Source organism: Dendrobates tinctorius, unplaced genomic scaffold (genome assembly GCF_039654945.1).
Source record: "Dendrobates tinctorius isolate UK_male_01 unplaced genomic scaffold, ASM3965494v1 ptg000007l, whole genome shotgun sequence".
Taxonomy (NCBI): domain Eukaryota; kingdom Metazoa; phylum Chordata; class Amphibia; order Anura; family Dendrobatidae; genus Dendrobates; species Dendrobates tinctorius.
In genome coordinates, this window is record NW_027361675.1 from 28,109,537 (window position 1) to 28,126,955 (window position 17,419).

The following is a 17,419-nucleotide window of genomic DNA, read 5'->3' on the forward strand; positions in this document are numbered from 1 at the left end:
ACACCCGGACGAACGAAGTCTCTGTATACCACGTGTTCCCGTGTCCACGCTTTACACGTTCCTGCAGACACACTCACCCACTCGTGTCTCCTGTGAGCCGGCCGCCTGGTGCTAGCAGTCGCGGTGCCTCACCCCCTGGGGCTTGCCCCTGACACTCCCTGTATAGGGGGTGGTCTTCACTCGCCCTGGGAGGGTTGGTGTCACGACCCAGAGGGTCCACTCCAGGAGTTGTCACAGTATAATCAGGCTATGGACCCCGCTGGTACCACCACCTCCATCCAAAAGGAACTGGTGTTCCTACGGGAGAGTCAGACCAGGATTATGGCCCTTTTGAAATCCATGGAGTCCCGTTTGTCGGCCATACAATCCGTTTCTGCCCTGTCCTCGGCCCCGCACCCGATGCCGCGCCTCGGCAAGCCACCCCGATATAGCGGGGACCCCAAGTTTTGTCGAGGATTTCTGAACCAATGCCGGTTACATTTTGAGCTTTTGCCGCAGCACTATCCCACTGAGTGCGCCCAAATTGCCTTTATTGTTTCACACTTAGAGTGGGAGGCGTTAGCATGGGTGAACCCCCTCTGGGAGCGCAATGACCCACTCGTCTCTCAGCTTTCCACCTTTTTGGACACCTTCCGCAAGGTGTTCGACGAGCCGGGTCGGCTGGCCTCTATCACCGAGTCCCTCTTTAACCTCCATCAGGGTACGCTACCGGTGGGACAGTATGCCATCCGTTTTCGTACCTTGGCCTCCGAACTCGGTTTGAACAACGAGGCTCTCAAAGGATCTTTTGGCGTGGCCTGTCTGGTCGGATCAAAGACGTACTGGCAGGTCGGGATACCCCCACCTCTTTAGAGGATCTGATCTCTCTGGCGACACGCATTGACCTGCGGTTTCAGGAACGTGCCCGTGAATTAGCCAGAGAGAGGAGCTCCTCTCACCTCCTCCGTTCCTGCTCCAAGAAGCCGGGAAACTTCTCCGCCTAGGGTTGATAGGAGAGGCTTCCCTAGGTGTACGCGATTCCTCTCCTCCCCTGCTCGTGTCCGTATTATTGAATCTCGGTGCCAAGCGTTATTCTGAGGAGGCTTTTCTGGATTCTGGCGCGGAGGGGAATTTTATCACACTCGAGGCGGTTAAAAAATACCGGATTCCTGTCAGATCCCTGGAGACTCCTCGGTCGATTATTTCGGTCAATGGTACATCCGTTCAGGAGACCGTTACCCAGGCCACCGAAGAGATCGAGTTGCAGATTGGAGCCCTGCACCTGGAGAAGATCTCCTTCCTCGTCTTGTCTACCATGTCTTACACACTTCTTCTAGGTCTCCCTTGGCTACGGACTCATGAGCCAACTCTGGACTGGCGGTCGGGCGAGATACTCCGGTGGGGACCGTTCTGTCAGGAGAAGTGCCTGTTGCCCGTCCGTCCGATGAACTCTGCCGGTCCATCCCCGGCACCTACAGGTCTGCCGTCGGCTTACTGGTCCTTTGCAGATGTCTTCGACAAGAAGGAGGCCGAGACTCTGCCCCTCCATCGGCCATATGACTGTCCGATTGACCTCATTCCTGGTTCTACACCACCCAGGGGTAGGATATACCCGCTATCCCCTGCTGAGACCCAAGCTATGTCTGACTATATCCAGGAGAACCTTGCGAGAGGTTTTATCCGTAAGTCCTCCTCGCCCGCGGAAGCGGGATTTTTCTTTGTAAAAAAGAAGGATGGCTCCCTCCGTCCTAGCATAGACTACCGAGGCCTGAACGATATCACGGTCAAGAACAAGTACCCATTGCCATTGATCCCGGAGCTCTTTGACCGATTTAGAGGAGCTCGAATTTTCACCAAACTGGATCTTCGTGGGGCCTACAACTTGATCCGCATTCGTTCCGGGGATGAGTGGAAGACCGCCTTTAACACCAGAGACGGTCACTATGAGTACTTGGTCATGCCCTTCGGCCTCTGCAATGCCCCAGCGGTGTTCCAGGAGTTCGTGAATGACGTCTTCCGGGATATGCTGTACTCCTGCGTGGTAGTCTATCTGGATGACATCCTCGTTTTTTCTCCAGACCTCTCCGCCCACAGAAAGAACGTGCGTCAAGTCCTCCAGCGCCTGAGGGAGAACCACCTTTATGCCAAGCTCGAGAAATGTGCCTTCGAGCAAACGTCCCTGCCATTCTTGGGGTACATTATCTCAGAATCAGGTCTAGGCATGGATCCGGCAAAGGTGTCCGCCGTCCTCGATTGGCCACAGCCCCATGGGGTGAAGGCAATCCAACGCTTCCTTGGTTTTGCGAACTACTACCGACAGTTTGTTCCTCATTTCTCCTCGTTGGTTCGCCCCATCTCGTCCCTTATCTGCAAGGGAGCTAACCCAAAGGCTTGGCCCTCTGAGGCTGAAGAGGCATTCCAGTCGTTGAAACAAGCCTTCGCCGCTGCTCTGGCGCTTCACCGACCTGAGGTTAGTAGACCTTTCACTCTCGAGGTGGACGCATCCTCTACTGGGGCTGGCGCAGTCCTTCTGCAGAAATCCTCTTCTGGACGTTTTGTCACCTGTGGCTTCTTTTCTAAAGTATTTTCCTCCACTGAGCAGAACTACTCCATTGGCGACAAAGAGCTATTGGCCATTAAGTCGGCCTTGGAGGAGTGGAGGTACTTACTGGAAGGTGCTATACATCCATTCAAGATCTTCACGGACCATAAGAACCTGGCGTACATCCAGTCCGCACAGAGGCTCAATCCTCGGCAAGCCAGGTGGTCCCTATTCTTCGCCCGCTTTGACTTTGAGCTACATTTTCGGCCCGGCGATAAGAACGTTAGAGCGGATGCGTTGTCAAGATCATTCCTGTCGTCTGATGCAGAGGAAGAACCCTCTCATATCATTGATATATCCAAAGTCATTACTGTGGCTCCTGTCAAGTTAACCACGTTACCTCCGGGAAGAACCTTTGTGGCTGAGAATAACCGAAAACGAGTGCTAAATTGGGGACATTCGTCCAAGATTGCCGGCCACGTTGGTGTCAAAAAGACTTTGGACTTAATCTCTCGCCATTATTGGTGGCCTTCACTCTCCCAGGATGTTAAAGACTTTGTAGCATCTTGCCCTTCCTTTGCCCAGAACAAGATACCCAGACAACCACCCTCCGGTCTTCTGTTCCGGCTTCCCGTTCCGTCGGCTCCATGGCAGCACATAGCCATGGATTTCATTACTGATCTGCCTTGTTCTTCCGGTTGTACTGTGGTCTTGGTGGTTGTAGACCGATTTTCAAAGATGGCCCACTTCATTCCTCTTCCCGGACTACCCTCTGCTCCTGACTTGGCGAAGCTCTTCATTTCCCATATCTTCAGGATTCACGGCTTCCCCCAGCACATCGTGTCAGACAGAGGGGTCCAATTCACCTCCCGATTCTGGAGAGCTCTATGCGGACTCATGAAAGTGTCATTGGATTTCTCATCCGCCTAGCACCCCCAAACCAATGGGCAGGTGGAACGTACCAACCAGATCCTTACATCCTACCTCCGGCATTTTTCTAATGCTCATCAGAATGACTGGGTCGGTCTACTTCCTTGGGCTGAGTTCGCCTACAATAATCACTCCAGTGAATCGTCTACCAAGTCTCCTTTCTTCATCGTCTTTGGACAGCATCCCAATGTGCCTCTACCGGTACTTCCTGTCTCGGGGTACCTGCTGCCGATTCTCTGTCTGTGGAGTTCTCCAGAGTATGGCAGGAGACCAAAACCGCTCTCGAGAAAGCACGTGACAGAATGAAATTACACGCTGACAAGAGGCGCCTGGACGTTCCTCCATTTCTCCCTGGTGACAAGGTGTGGCTCTCCACCAAATACGTCCGCCTTAAGGTACCATCTTACAAACTGGGTCCCCGTTACATTGGTCCTTTTGAGGTCCTCAGGCGGATTAATGATGTTGCTTACAAATTGAAGCTGCCTCCTTCACTCCGTATTCCCAATTCCTTCCATGTATCTCTCCTAAAACCTGTGGTTCTTAACTGATTTCATCCTTCTCCAGGCCACACACCCCAGCCTGTTGGCTTAGGGGATGAGTTTGAGGTGAATGACATTTTGGCCATGAAGAAGGTAAGAGGGAGAACCATGTTCTTGGTCGATTGGAAGGGTTTTGGCCCCGAGGAGAGGTCATGGGAACCCAGGGAGAATATCCACGCACCCCAGATTTTGTCTAAGTTCCTCTCCAGTTTTAGAAAGAGGGGGCGTAAGGGGGGGTGTAAGCATCGTTCCTATTCTGCTGTGTTCCGGACTTTGCCCTTACTGTTGCCCTTAAGCCTGGCTTCATTCGGCCATACTGGTTCCTGTGACATCACCGCCTGTTGGTCCCGCCCGCCGGGTTTAAATAGCTTTCCTGGACGTGACTACCTTGCTTGTATATCTCGTCCTGTACCTGATCTGCTAGCTGGGAGTTGCACGCTGTGCTACCTCCTTCCTTCCTGCTGAATCCACCTGGATTACCTGCTGCCTACTGCCGCCGCCTGGACCCTCTGACGGTGTCTGCCTGAAGGCTCCTTCCAGCTCTGCCTCCACCGCTCACCGCTACTACAGCACTCACGTTATGCGCTGAAGATCTTGACTGCTGTGTGCGTTTCACCTGAGAGACTTATCCCTGCTACCTTTACACATCCAGTATCAATTACCTAGTGACTTTCTCTGCCACTGCACTGTGCCCGAAGATTCCCCTCCCGCAAGGGAGAGGGCTAAGTGACTGTCCTTGCCTGCATTCTTAAGATTGTGTCTGCTTACATCTACATAGTGCTGGTGTACAATTTGCTATCTACTGGACTGAGTTCTGCTGCTGTTACCACTGCTGTCATTGTCTGGCTCCGCCAGCACCTGTGCTGTTCTGTGCTGCTTGTTTAATACAAACTACTTTCACGTATACCTGTGTCTGTGACTCTATCATCTAGCCACTGTCTTCATAGAAACCTACTATACATCATTACAGGATATACAAGCCCCCAATATGGAGACCGCAGGTGTAGAGTCCCTGGAGAAACGTGTAAGCAAGCAGCTTGCTTTGATACGGCAGGATGTGGCAGGCATTAGGACCCAGCTGGACACGCTGGAGCAACGTATCGAACACAATGCCGGGGCAGCAGAGGCACAGTTGCAACGACTGGCAAATCGGATTACGGCGCTGGAACAAGCAGCTCCTCTTCAGGGTGATCGTGTTCTGGCGTTGGAGCAAGCGATTCCTATGCAGCTCGATCGGATTGCTGCTCTGGAACAGGCCCCAGCCGCGCAGGTAGCAGGTGCTGCCCGGGATACTACACCGACCTTCCCGAAGCTTCCTCCCTTCCGGTTCGCTGGTGAGAGGGATAAATTCCGAGGATTTTTGAACCAGTGCCGGATCTTCTTTGCTGCTCATGCCCCACAGTTCACTACTGAACGCTCCAAAGTTCTGACTATAGTCATGCTGCTGTCTGGTAAGGCGCTCGCGTGGGCCAACCCTTTGATTGAGACCGACGACCCTCTGCTTAACTCTATGGACAATTTTATTGCCGCAATGACGCAGATGTTTGATGACCCGAACCGAGCTAATACTGCTGAGACGACGCTGCTGACCCTTCGGCAGGGGAAGCGTTCGGTGCTGGAGTATGCATTGGACTTCCGTAGATGGGCTTTAGACACCACCTGGAACGGGGCAGCCAAGCAGGCCATCTTCCGCAGGGGATTGTCTACGGCAGTTAAGGATGAACTGGCACGCGGGGACTCGCCCGTGCTTCTTGGGGACTTCATCAATCACTGCATCCGCATTGACAATCGACTCTCCGAGCGCAGACAGGAGCGCTGGTCTGATCTACGGTTTAATAACACTGTTCCGTTCTCTTCTCCCTCCAGAGATGTCACCAGCAGGAGGAATCCCGAGCCCGAGCCCGAACCGATGCAGGTGGATGCCGTACGTAGAAATCCTCCTGATGCCCGCAAGGAGCATCGCTTTAAGGAAAACCTGTGCTTCTACTGCGGGGGGACCGGTCACTTCATCTCCGAGTGTCCAGTCAGGAGACGTAAGACGGCTGCAGCTATCATTGATTGTAACTCCGAGGCGGGGGAGTCCTGCGTCCTAGATCTGAACAATTCGGGGGGCAGAGACAATCAGAGAGACCTGGACTTTGCCGATATGAATTCGCTGGCATCTCTTCCATTGAACGCAGTGGTGATCTCGATGACATCCGTCGTTTCCTCCTACTTCGCTACTAAGAAGAATTCCCACTATTACCTATCCTTGAGGGTCTGCTTCCAGGGTCGGTGTGTCGAGAGCGCCGCCATGTTGGACTCCGGGGCCAGTGGGAACTTCATGGATATCGCGTTTGCAAGGAAGCATGGAATCAGGGCAGTGAAGAGGGAGTCGTCAGTCTTGATGGAGACAGTAGACGGGTCGCCACTTACATCTGGACCGGTAACCATGGAGACTGAGTCGGTGAAGGTATGCATTGGAGAGGAACATGTGGAACATTTGTCCTTTTTACTAATATCTTCTCCTCACTTCCCTATTATCCTGGAGTTACCTTGGCTCCAGGTTCAGAATCCTCGCATCAACTGGGAGACCAGGGAAGTGCAGTTCCCTCCAAGTTCTAACAGCAACCCCGCTATTCCTAAGGTCGCGGCTATCCCCAAGGTAGTAGCTACGACTGAGGGACAATTACCACCGGAGTATCAGGATCTGGCAGAGGTATGTGACAAGAAGAGGGCAGATATGTTACCTCCCCACCGGCCTTACGATTGCCCGATAGAACTGGTATCTGGGGCGGAGATCCCATTCGGGCGTATTTACCCTTTGTCTGGTCCTGAATTAAAGGCCTTGAAGGACTTCATCGACGAGAATCTCGCCAAGGGCTTCATCCGACCGTCTACTTCTCCTGCGGGTGCACCAATCTTCTTCGTGAAGAAAAAGGACGGGGGTCTGCGTCCTTGCATGGACTACCGTGATTTAAACAAGGTAACGGTCATGAATCGGCACCCGCTACCCTTAATCTCTGAACTACTGGAGAGGGTGAAGCAGGCTAAGATATTCACCAAACTGGATCTTCGGGGAGCCTACAATCTCGTGAGAATTCGGTCTGGAGATGAGTGGAAGACGGCCTTCCGCTGCCGTTATGGACACTTCGAGTCACGGGTCATGCCGTTCGGACTACGAAATGCTCCTGCAACCTTTCAGCATTTTGTTAATGACATTTTCCGAGATGTGCTTGATGTATTTATGGTTGTGTATCTCGATGACATTTTAATCTTTTCCAGTGATCTCGAGGAACATCGGCTCCACGTGAGGACAGTGCTGCAACGCCTGCTGCATAACCATCTTTACATCAAATTGGAGAAATGCGAGTTCCACAGGGCAACAGTGCAGTTCCTCGGTTATGTCATCTCTCCACAGGGTCTCCAGATAGACGATCAAAAGACCAGAGCGATCCAGGAGTGGCCAGCGCCAGGATCGGTGAAAGAAGTTCAGAGGTTTGTGGGATTCGCCAACTTCTATAGGCGCTTCATCCGTAACTTCTCTGAGATTGTGGCTCCCATCACCCAACTGACTAAGAAGGGGGTACCGTTCCGGTGGACTCCGCAAGCCCAGGAGGCGTTCACACGGCTGAAGGACAAATTTGTGTCGGCTCCCATCTTAAGACATCCAGACCCAGACCTGAGCTTTACTCTTGAGGTGGACGCATCGGATGTCGCCATCGGCGCAGTGTTGTCACAGAGAGGAGGTGAGAAGGCAGTTCTTCATCCTTGTGCCTTTCTTTCTCAGAAGCTATCCCCGGCGCAGAAGAACTATGACGTAGGGAACAAGGAGTTACTGGCGACTGTGACGGCGTTCAAGGAGTGGAGACACTTGCTGCTGGGGTCCTCAACTCCGATTACAGTTCTTACCGACCACCGAAACTTGGAATTCATGCAGTCCGTAAGATGTTTGAACCCACGTCAGGCACGTTGGAGCTTGTTTCTAAACCAATTCAACTTCATCATCTCCTACAGGTCGGGGGCACGGAATGGTAAGGCAGATGCGCTATCTAGGATTGCTGCTCCTGAGGAAGTGATTAAGTCGTCTCCTAGTACTGTTGTGTCTCCCGCTCATTTCATCTCTGCAATCCATCATCAGGATCTTCTGTCTGAGATCAAAGCAGCATACGCAGCAGATCCGTTGCTAAGGCAACCTACCCCCGAAGTAAGCCTAAATTTCAGTGGAGGAGTGTGGTTACAGGAGAATCGGCTGTATGTACCAGAGGTGACAAGACTTGAAGTCCTCCGACTGATCCATGATTCTAAGATTGGGGGACATCGTGGAATAACGAAGACCCAAGAGTTCCTGGCTCGGTACTTCTGGTGGCCTTCGTACCGGAAGGACGTGGAGGGATACGTGTCATCCTGCGAGGTATGTGCTCGGTTCAAGACGCCTCGTGCGTCGCCTTCCGGGTTGTTACAACCCTTGCCTATACCATCTCGTCCCTGGAGATCCATCTCAATGGACTTTATTGTTGAACTACCGGTCTCCAAGGGTAAGAACACCATTCTAGTGGTCGTGGACCGCCTCACTAAGGCAGCACACTTTATCCCTTGCGCTGGATTACCCACAGCAAAACAGACTGCAGACTTGTTGATTCAAGAGGTGGTCCGTCTGCACGGAGTCCCGGATGAGGTGATCTCTGATTGTGGGGTGCAGTTCACGTCTAGGTTCTGGAGGTGTTTCTGCGCAGCTCTGGATATTAGAGTAAGTCTGTCTTCGGCTTACCATCCACAGACCAATGGACAGACGGAACGTACGAATCAGACCCTGGAGCAGTACCTCCGTTGCTACTTAAGTCATCTGCAGGACGATTGGGTAGATCTGCTTCCCCTGGCAGAATTCACATATAACAACTCGCAGCACTCCTCGACTAAGCAGTCACCGTTCTTTGCTAATCAGGGTTACCACCCAAGCATCTTGCCGCAGTTCCCCAAGGAGGCTGCAGTGCCTGCTGTGTCTGACCATCTTTCTTTCTTACAGCAGAATTTGGAAGCTCTGAAGACCACCTTGACGACAGCGCAGGAGAGGTATAAGAGAGCAGCAGATCGTACCAGGAGGCCGGCTCCGGTGTATAGGGTGAGAGATACGGTCTGGTTGTCTACCAAGAATCTGAGGGTGAGGGCACCGACTGTCAAGCTTGGGCAGAAGTTTGTAGGGCCATACAAGATCGTGGCTCTAGTGAATTCGGTAGCGGTGCGTCTGAAATTACCCCCTGCCTGGAAGGTTCACCCGGTGTTCCATGTTTCCCTACTAAAGCCAGTTGTACCAAATTCCTTCCCAGGGCGTACTTCCTCTCCTCCAGCTCCAGTGCTCGTTGATGGACATGAACAATATGTCGTGGAGAAGATTCTGGATTCACGGATCTTCAGAAGGAAGCTGCAATACCTGGCCAAGTGGCAAGGATACTCTGTCGAGGAGAATTCCTGGGAACCGGTGGAGAATATCTGTGCTCCGCGGCTGCTGGAGCAGTTTCATCTAAGGTACCCGGACAAGCCTGGTCGAAGATTGTCCGGAGGACATTCTTTAAGGGGGGAATAATGTAAGCATCGTTCCTATTCTGCTGTGTTCCGGACTTTGCCCTTACTGTTGCCCTTAAGCCTGGCTTCATTCGGCCATACTGGTTCCTGTGACATCACCGCCTGTTGGTCCCGCCCGCCGGGTTTAAATAGCTTTCCTGGACGTGACTACCTTGCTTGTATATCTCGTCCTGTACCTGATCTGCTAGCTGGGAGTTGCACGCTGTGCTACCTCCTTCCTTCCTGCTGAATCCACCTGGATTACCTGCTGCCTACTGCCGCCGCCTGGACCCTCTGACGGTGTCTGCCTGAAGGCTCCTTCCAGCTCTGCCTCCACCGCTCACCGCTACTACAGCACTCACGGTATGCGCTGAAGATCTTGACTGCTGTGTGCGTTTCACCTGAGAGACTTATCCCTGCTACCTTTACACATCCAGTATCAATTACCTAGTGACTTTCTCTGCCACTGCACTGTGCCCGAAGATTCCCCTCCCGCAAGGGAGAGGGCTAAGTGACTGTCCTTGCCTGCATTCTTAAGATTGTGTCTGCTTACATCTACATAGTGCTGGTGTACAACTTGCTATCTACTGGACTGAGTTCTGCTGCTGTTACCACTGCTGTCATTATCTGGCTCCGCCAGCACCTGTGCTGTTCTGTGCTGCTTGTTTAATACAAACTACTTTCACGTATACCTGTGTCTGTGACTCTATCATCTAGCCACTGTCTTCATAGAAACCTACTATACATCATTACAGGGGGGTACTGTCATTCCGTGCTCCCCTGGGGGAGGGACCTCGGTCCCGACGTCATCTCTTCCGGAGCCACGGTCACTCCGGGGGTCCCGTCGGGTGCGCACGCGCAGCTCTCGTCCCCGGGTCTCCTCCTACATGTCACGTTTGCGCTTGCGTGCTCCTGTCAGTGCTGTATAGGGCTCGGTCCTCTCTATGGTAATGGAGGACCTGACCCGGAACCTGTAGTGGTCATGTGCTTTCTGGCTAGGTCTTGACCCGGAACCAGTAGTAGTCATGTGCTATATCAGACAACCTCCCCCTAGGGGAGGTGCCTGATTATTGTTGTGCTTCCTGGCTTGGTATGCCGTGTCCCTGCCTGGCTGTGCGCTGTATTCAGGTCCTCTGCTTTGTACTTGGTTGTGCCTCCTGGCACACGCTCTGACCCTGTGCTCTGTCTCGTACTTGGTTGTGCCTCCTGGCACACGCTCTGACCCTGTGCTCTGTCTCGTACTCGGTTGTGCCTCCTGGCACATGCTCTGACCCTGTACTCTGTCTCATACTCGGTTGTGCCTCCTGGCACACGCTCTTACCCTGTACTCTGTCTCATCCTCAGTTGTGCCTCCTGGCACACACTCTGATTCCATGCTCTGCCTTATACTCAGTTGTGCCTCCTGGCACACACTCCGATTCCGTGCTCTGTCTTATACTCAGTTGTGCCTCCTGGCACACACTCTGATTCCGTGCTCTGTCTTTTACTCAGTTGTGCCTCCTGGCACACGCTCTGATTCCGTGCTCTGTCTTATACTCAGTTGTGCCTCCTGGCACATGCTCTGATCCTGTACTCAGTCTCTTACTCTGTTGTGCCTCCTGGCACATGTACCAATCCTGCGCTCTGTCTTATGCTCAGTTGTGCCCTCTGGCACACACCCTGCTCCTGTACTCTGTTACACCTCCTGGCACACCTGCTGCCTGACTCAGTGCTCTGACGTGCGCCTTGCACGCATCCTGCTTCACTCACACCCGGACGAACGAAGTCTCTGTATACCACGTGTTCCCGTGTCCACGCTTTACACGTTCCTGCAGACACACTCACCCACTCGTGTCTCCTGTGAGCCGGCCGCCTGGTGCTAGCAGTCGTGGTGCCTCACCCCCTGGGGCTTGCCCCTGACACTCCCTGTATAGGGGGTGGTCTTTACTAGGTCAGCTCGCCCTGGGAGGGTTGGTGTCACGACCCAGAGGGTCCACTCCAGGAGTCGTCACAAAAGCGCGCTGTGTCGGGCAGTTTTCCAGCCGGCGGTGACAGAGGCAAGGTGCGTGTGCAGTGGGCTCTGGGGGTGCACAGTCGGGCTGCAACGACACGTGGCTGATCCAATTCCGGGACGCTTCCGGAGCCCACCGCTTTAATAAGGAAGGAGCCGAAAGCCCTGTTTCAACTAAGCGTTGCACGCCAGCCTAAGAGCCAAGACAGAGTCCAGGACTATTCGTTGCTGCTCTCGTCGTCGGACTGTGCTATGCTGGACCTCGTTGGAGAAACATTGCGCCAGCTGTTGTTGACGCTTCAGTCTTGGCGGGAGCAGGCAGCGCACAACACAGAGAGAGGAGTGCAGTGTGCCCTGTAGCTGGTGGAGAGTGAGGTACCGTGTGCTTCGTGCCCATGAGTACAGCGAGAGAACCGTGTACGGGACAGACACTAGCACACTGATTCTGCCAGTGTATATTTGCCGAGCCACGATGGGCTCGTACAGTACTGTGACTTGGACCCTTGTCAACCACTGCAGCAAATGGACTAGCTCAGTGGAAGGTACCAAACACAACCGCTGCTGCCAGAAGATGGACCATCGTTGCCTACAGGACCCCACTGGAACAACTCTGCGCCAGCCATTCTTGGCGTCATCACCTGCTCCATAATTGCCACGGCCTGGAAGACGACTGACAGGCTAAGTTGATCTAACACGAGCTGCCACTATCTTTTCCCTTGTTTTCATTGCACATCTTTTTGCATCTGAACGGTTTTTGTCCTCCCTTTAATTGCTTGCCTCCCTGCGTGGAGTATTCCCCTGTTAAGTAAAATTGTTAACCCTTGCTCTGCGTCCTGTCCATCACTGCATCCCGCCTCCTGCTTACACAGTCACTTGCTCCATGAGAAAAATCTGTTATCTTAACAGCCCCACTGACTAACAAGGGTCAGTGTGCTGCCTGTGTGCAATTCGATTTAAAATCGGATATCAGACGTCCAATTAATGGGCTTGCTGGAAAGAGCACTATCCCTACTAAATACTTTAATAAAGATTAATCCAATTAGAAATTAGCTAATCGCCAATTTCGGCTGTACAAAAAAATAAAAGAGCTTTATTTTCAGTAAAGTTTAAATGTTCAGAATCTATACTTACCCTCAGCTCAGTATGGATCACAGGGTACCAAGGATTGTGTTTGTGAATGCACACATGGTTACAATTTGGAGCTCTGCGGTTCTGATGATGATGTAGCTGTTTTTTATTTGTTGATATTTGATTGGTATTTCAGATACACTGTGTGAAACATATACTCAGTTTGGCCTTTTGGACATTCTCTCTTTTTTGTTTTTCTTGGATTTATTTATTAGGTTGGAGCCTACATTAGCAGATGAGTTCATGCTATTATCCACAATAAGTATTCTGTAGCAGTAATGTGCTACTCTTAAAACTTTTTCTGTATTGATGTAATTGGTTCTTATAATTAAAGGGAGCCACCCTGCGCAGGACTAAGGTTGCATTCTGTGAAGGTGGCTTTTACGTTTCTTATCCCTAGGAACACTGAAATACAGACTTTTATCAATTGTCCGTCATACCTCTATTGTGTCCCGGAAGTATGTTTTCTCGCCCTGTGTCAACCACCTCAGAGCCGTCAATCATCTTCCTGTGTTCCTGTCACATGCCCGGCGCCTGCGCTCTGCCAATATATCTTGGCATGCGCCGTGCAGACTGCCCAGGAACTTACATCAGGCGATGATGTAATGCTCTCGCGCCTGCGTGGAGCGGAGGCCACAGATCCCGCCCCACAGTGTGTTATGATGTATTCACACAGTGGGGCTGGGAATCTGGTGCCTGCACAGTGAGGATCTCATGTTGTAGAGGTTATTGTCTGACTGAATAATTGAGTCTGTGGACAGGAGTCTTTTATAAAGGTAACTATGTAAGACAGCTGTCTTTAGTGCAGGTAACGAGTTGATTAGGAGTGTCTAGCTGGCCTGTAGGACCCAGAACTCTAAAGGCCGCCCCGTCACACTAAACGATGTCCCAGTGATCCCACCAACGATCCGACATGATGGGATTGCTGGGACATCGTTGGGCTGATCGCTGGTGAGCTGTCACATAGACAGCCCCAGCGATCACGACCAGCGACGCTGGACACTGGTTTCTAATGTAAACATCGGGTATCCAGGAGCCGCGCGACTCCTGGATACCCGCTGTTTACTTTGGAAACTGGCGTACACGCTGGTTTCCAAGGCAAACAGCGGGTATCTAGGAGCCGCGAGACTCCAGGATAACCGACGTTTACCTTGGAAACCAGCGTGTACGCCGGTTTCCAAGGTAAACAGCGGGTATCCAGGAGCCGTGGCTCCTGGATACCCGACATTTACATTAGCAACCAGCGTCGTTGATCGCTGGTCTCTCACTGCCACACGCAGCGATGCACGCTGGGCAGCGGGAGACCAGCGATCGAAAAACAACCCAGGCCGCTCGAGCACGATCAGCGATAACCGGCAGGGGGGCCGGTCGCTGATCCCCGTCACACACAGCGATCTCGCTGGCGAGATCGCTGATGTGTTACAAAATCTGCGATCTCGCTAGCGAGATCGCTTAGTGTGACGGGGCCTTTAATGGTTGGTAGGGGATCAAATTTATTTCTCACTGCAAAATAAATTTATATAATTTATAAAATGTGATTTTCTGGATTTTATTTTTGATAGTCTATTACTCAATGTTAAAATTAACCTACCCTTAAAATTATAGACTGTTCATGTCTTTGTCAGTGGGAAAGCTTACAAAATCAGCAAGGGATCAAATACTTCTTTCCCCCACTGTAAACTTTACAGGCTAATATGTCAGCTATGGAGAAGAGAAATAAAAAAAAACATTTTTTTTTTCCAGATCTTCAGCCGCTACATGATAATGTGGCCATGGCCAGTTTAGCATGTAAAAAGTTGGTGAAACATCATCTTTAACATAAGAAATAAGGGATGCGGTGCACTGTTATAGTTTAAAAGATGCTTTTTAAACGTATGTCATTCTCTTACTCAATGTCCCTCTTTTTTCAGATCTGTTTATTGAGAGATTCTGTATGACTGGTGGTAACAGCCCTATTGGCTATCTGAAAGCATATCATACAAACCTATACCTCTCATCTGATGCTCAAAAAGTACAGGAGGCTATAGAAGAAGGTAAGAAAACATCTTCTGTGTGTTTCTATAAAAGTACATATTCCCATACATAACATGTATCTGATCTATATATACTATACACTGAACATTAACATTGCAACACCAAGAAGGAAAAGTCATGGAAGAATGGAAATCGCACGCAGTATCAGTAGACATATTAATGGTATGCAAATAAAATAAAAATAGAAACAACATTTTCATAACTTGTCAAATATAAGCGCCAGATGCAGAAATACATGTACCGTATATACTCGATTATAAGCCGACCTGAATATAAGCCGAGGCACCTAATTTTACCACAAAAAAATGGGAAACTTATTGACTCGAGTATAAGCCTGGTATGCATGGCTCTCTCATAACTATCCTGGCATGCATGGCCTCCTAATCCCCATCTTTGTATGCATGGCCCGCTCATCCCTATCCTGGTATCAGGTATGGACTGGGACTGAAATTCAGCCCTGGCATTTGAAATCACATACGCCCATGCTGTCACTGTCACCGAGCACCAGATGGGATATATTACTAATATTACTCTGGATGGAGGAAAGCAAGATTTACTACAAGACCAATACTGTATTTCTAATAATACCAGAAGTCTGCAGGGGTAAGTGACAAAGTCAGCGACTTTGTGCTTCATCACAACTCTTAACAGTATGGGTGTCTTGAGAACACCGTTTCTGTTAACAACGTAGCAGACAAGGCAGCCCACAATCAAACAGGCCCTTGTGGCATTTGCCAGAATTGTCAGATGGCCAGTCCGGCCCTGCCTGGTATGCATGGCCTGCTCATCCCTATTCTGGTATGCATGGTCTCCTCATCCCTATCCTGGTATGCATGGCCTCCATCAGAAAAACATTAAAAAAATAAACCATCCTACTTACCTTCCCTGTGCTCCTTTGCGGCATCTTGTTCCGATGCCAGCAGCTGATTTATGCTTGTAAGCAGCACATGGCAGTGACGTGCTGCCCACAAGCAGAGGACAGCTGATGGAATACTCACTGCTCTCCATGCCGGGACTATGGGCGTGGAGGACAGTGAATACTGGCTACTACCTCCTGTGACCCGCTGCTCCGTCACTCCCCCTCTATCTTGTGGGACCCTCACTCAAGTATAAGCCGAGGGGGGCTTTTTCAGCATAAAAAATGTGCTGAAAAACTTGGCTTATACTCGAGTATATACGGTACTTACACATCTTAGCGTACTATTGTGGGAGGAACGGCCCCCGTCGAGTGTCCAGAACCAAGGGAGCCGTCATCCGGGTTCCGGGGGAAACTGTCCCCGGGGGACAGAGTTCGAGGACGGACCATTGTGACAGACAGATGGGCTGGGGGAGGGACCAGTATAAAGGAGGCGGGGAATCCCCGGGATGATGAGTCAGCAGACCGGGACAGAGGCAGCAAGATAGAGCGACCTACCAGTGCCAGGGAAGACGCCGACTGAGGACTCCAGAGGGACGGCGCCAGGGCGATCATCTGAGATTTGCTGCCCTGCTCCAGCCCGCTGCCACTGCAGGCCCAGTTCGACCCACGGCCGCTGCCGCCTCATCTCAGCCCGCGGCTGCGGCCTACCCGCGGTCGCCCGCAGCCGCGGCCATCTCGCTCCGGCCCGCGGCTGCGGCCTGTTCCCCGCCACCCACAGCCGCTCTGCTCTCACCAGTGGTCGCCGCCGGCCACCACTGTCTCGCTCCGGTCCGCAGCAGGGGCCGAGCCTCCGCTGGCCGCGGACTCCCCGTCGCAGCCGTTAGCTGCGCAGGTGGTCTGTGATTCGCCACCCTACATCGCTGTCGCTTGCCCCAGCCCGGGGACTGCAGCCCATCCGTCCAAGGACTCCGCCGGGGCCTCCAGTGTCATCAGCGCGCCGGAGCGCACGAAGACTTCGCTAACGCCTCAGCAACTGGGCCCAGCGACTACTACGCCGAAAGACCACCACCATCCCGAACGGCGAGGGCCGTCTGGACGGCTAAGATGACTATATATTTACGGACCCGTAGTCGGCCATAACGCTGCCCTATAGTGACCGGCTATTGCTGGAAGTAGTTGTGTTCTACCCGTTTGTGTTTGCTTGGTTTAGAGCCCCTGCGAGAGCAACCCGTGTTATCCCTTTGGTGATCAAGCAGTGACTGAGGAAAGTTCCCTCTAGTCTTATAAACGTTATTATAGAAAGGACCAAATTGTCTTGCGACTCGTCACTGCATCCTGCGTACCTGCAATTACCACATTTGGCGTAGTCGGCAGGATGCAGTCTCCGAGCGCGGACAACGAGGGCCCCCGGCCCAGCATTTCTTTGGGGGCCATGCTAGGCAATCTACCCAGGTTCTCTGGCAGCAATAATATGCTGTAGAATTGGACGGAGCGAATGCGTGGGTTATTCAGGATGCATCCGCTTACCCCTGACAGAGGCAGAAGTGGCCCTGATGGCGTTTTACGGGGAAGCCCGGGATACCATAATGTTGAGGCCCCGGGGGCAGCGAAACACCTTCGTCAGGGTGTTACAGGTCTTAGAAGAGGCCTATGGGGACCCGACTGATGTGGGGGAACTGAGAACCCAGATGTTTAGACGCATGCAGAAAGAGGGGGAAACAGTGACCCAGTATATGTATGTTTTGCAGGAACTGTTTTTAGCCATTGAAAGGAAGGAATGGAGTCGGCGTGGGGACCGTGGATGTAACATTACATGACCTGTTAGTGACCGGGTTACGAGACACCCTGACAAGACAGGCTTTGTGAGAGTGGGTGTG

At 51.9% G+C, this 17,419-nt stretch overlaps 1 protein-coding gene across 1 annotated transcript in view; it reads left to right on the top strand.

Moving 5' to 3' along the window:
• Window positions 1-17,419, top strand: part of NT5C1A (5'-nucleotidase, cytosolic IA) — a 109,049-nt gene that overhangs the window by 73,804 nt on the left and 17,826 nt on the right. The window contains exon 5 of the mRNA XM_073572952.1: window positions 14,560-14,682. Within this exon, the coding sequence (XP_073429053.1) occupies window positions 14,560-14,682 (123 nt within the window). The remainder of the gene's footprint in view (window positions 1-14,559; window positions 14,683-17,419) is intronic.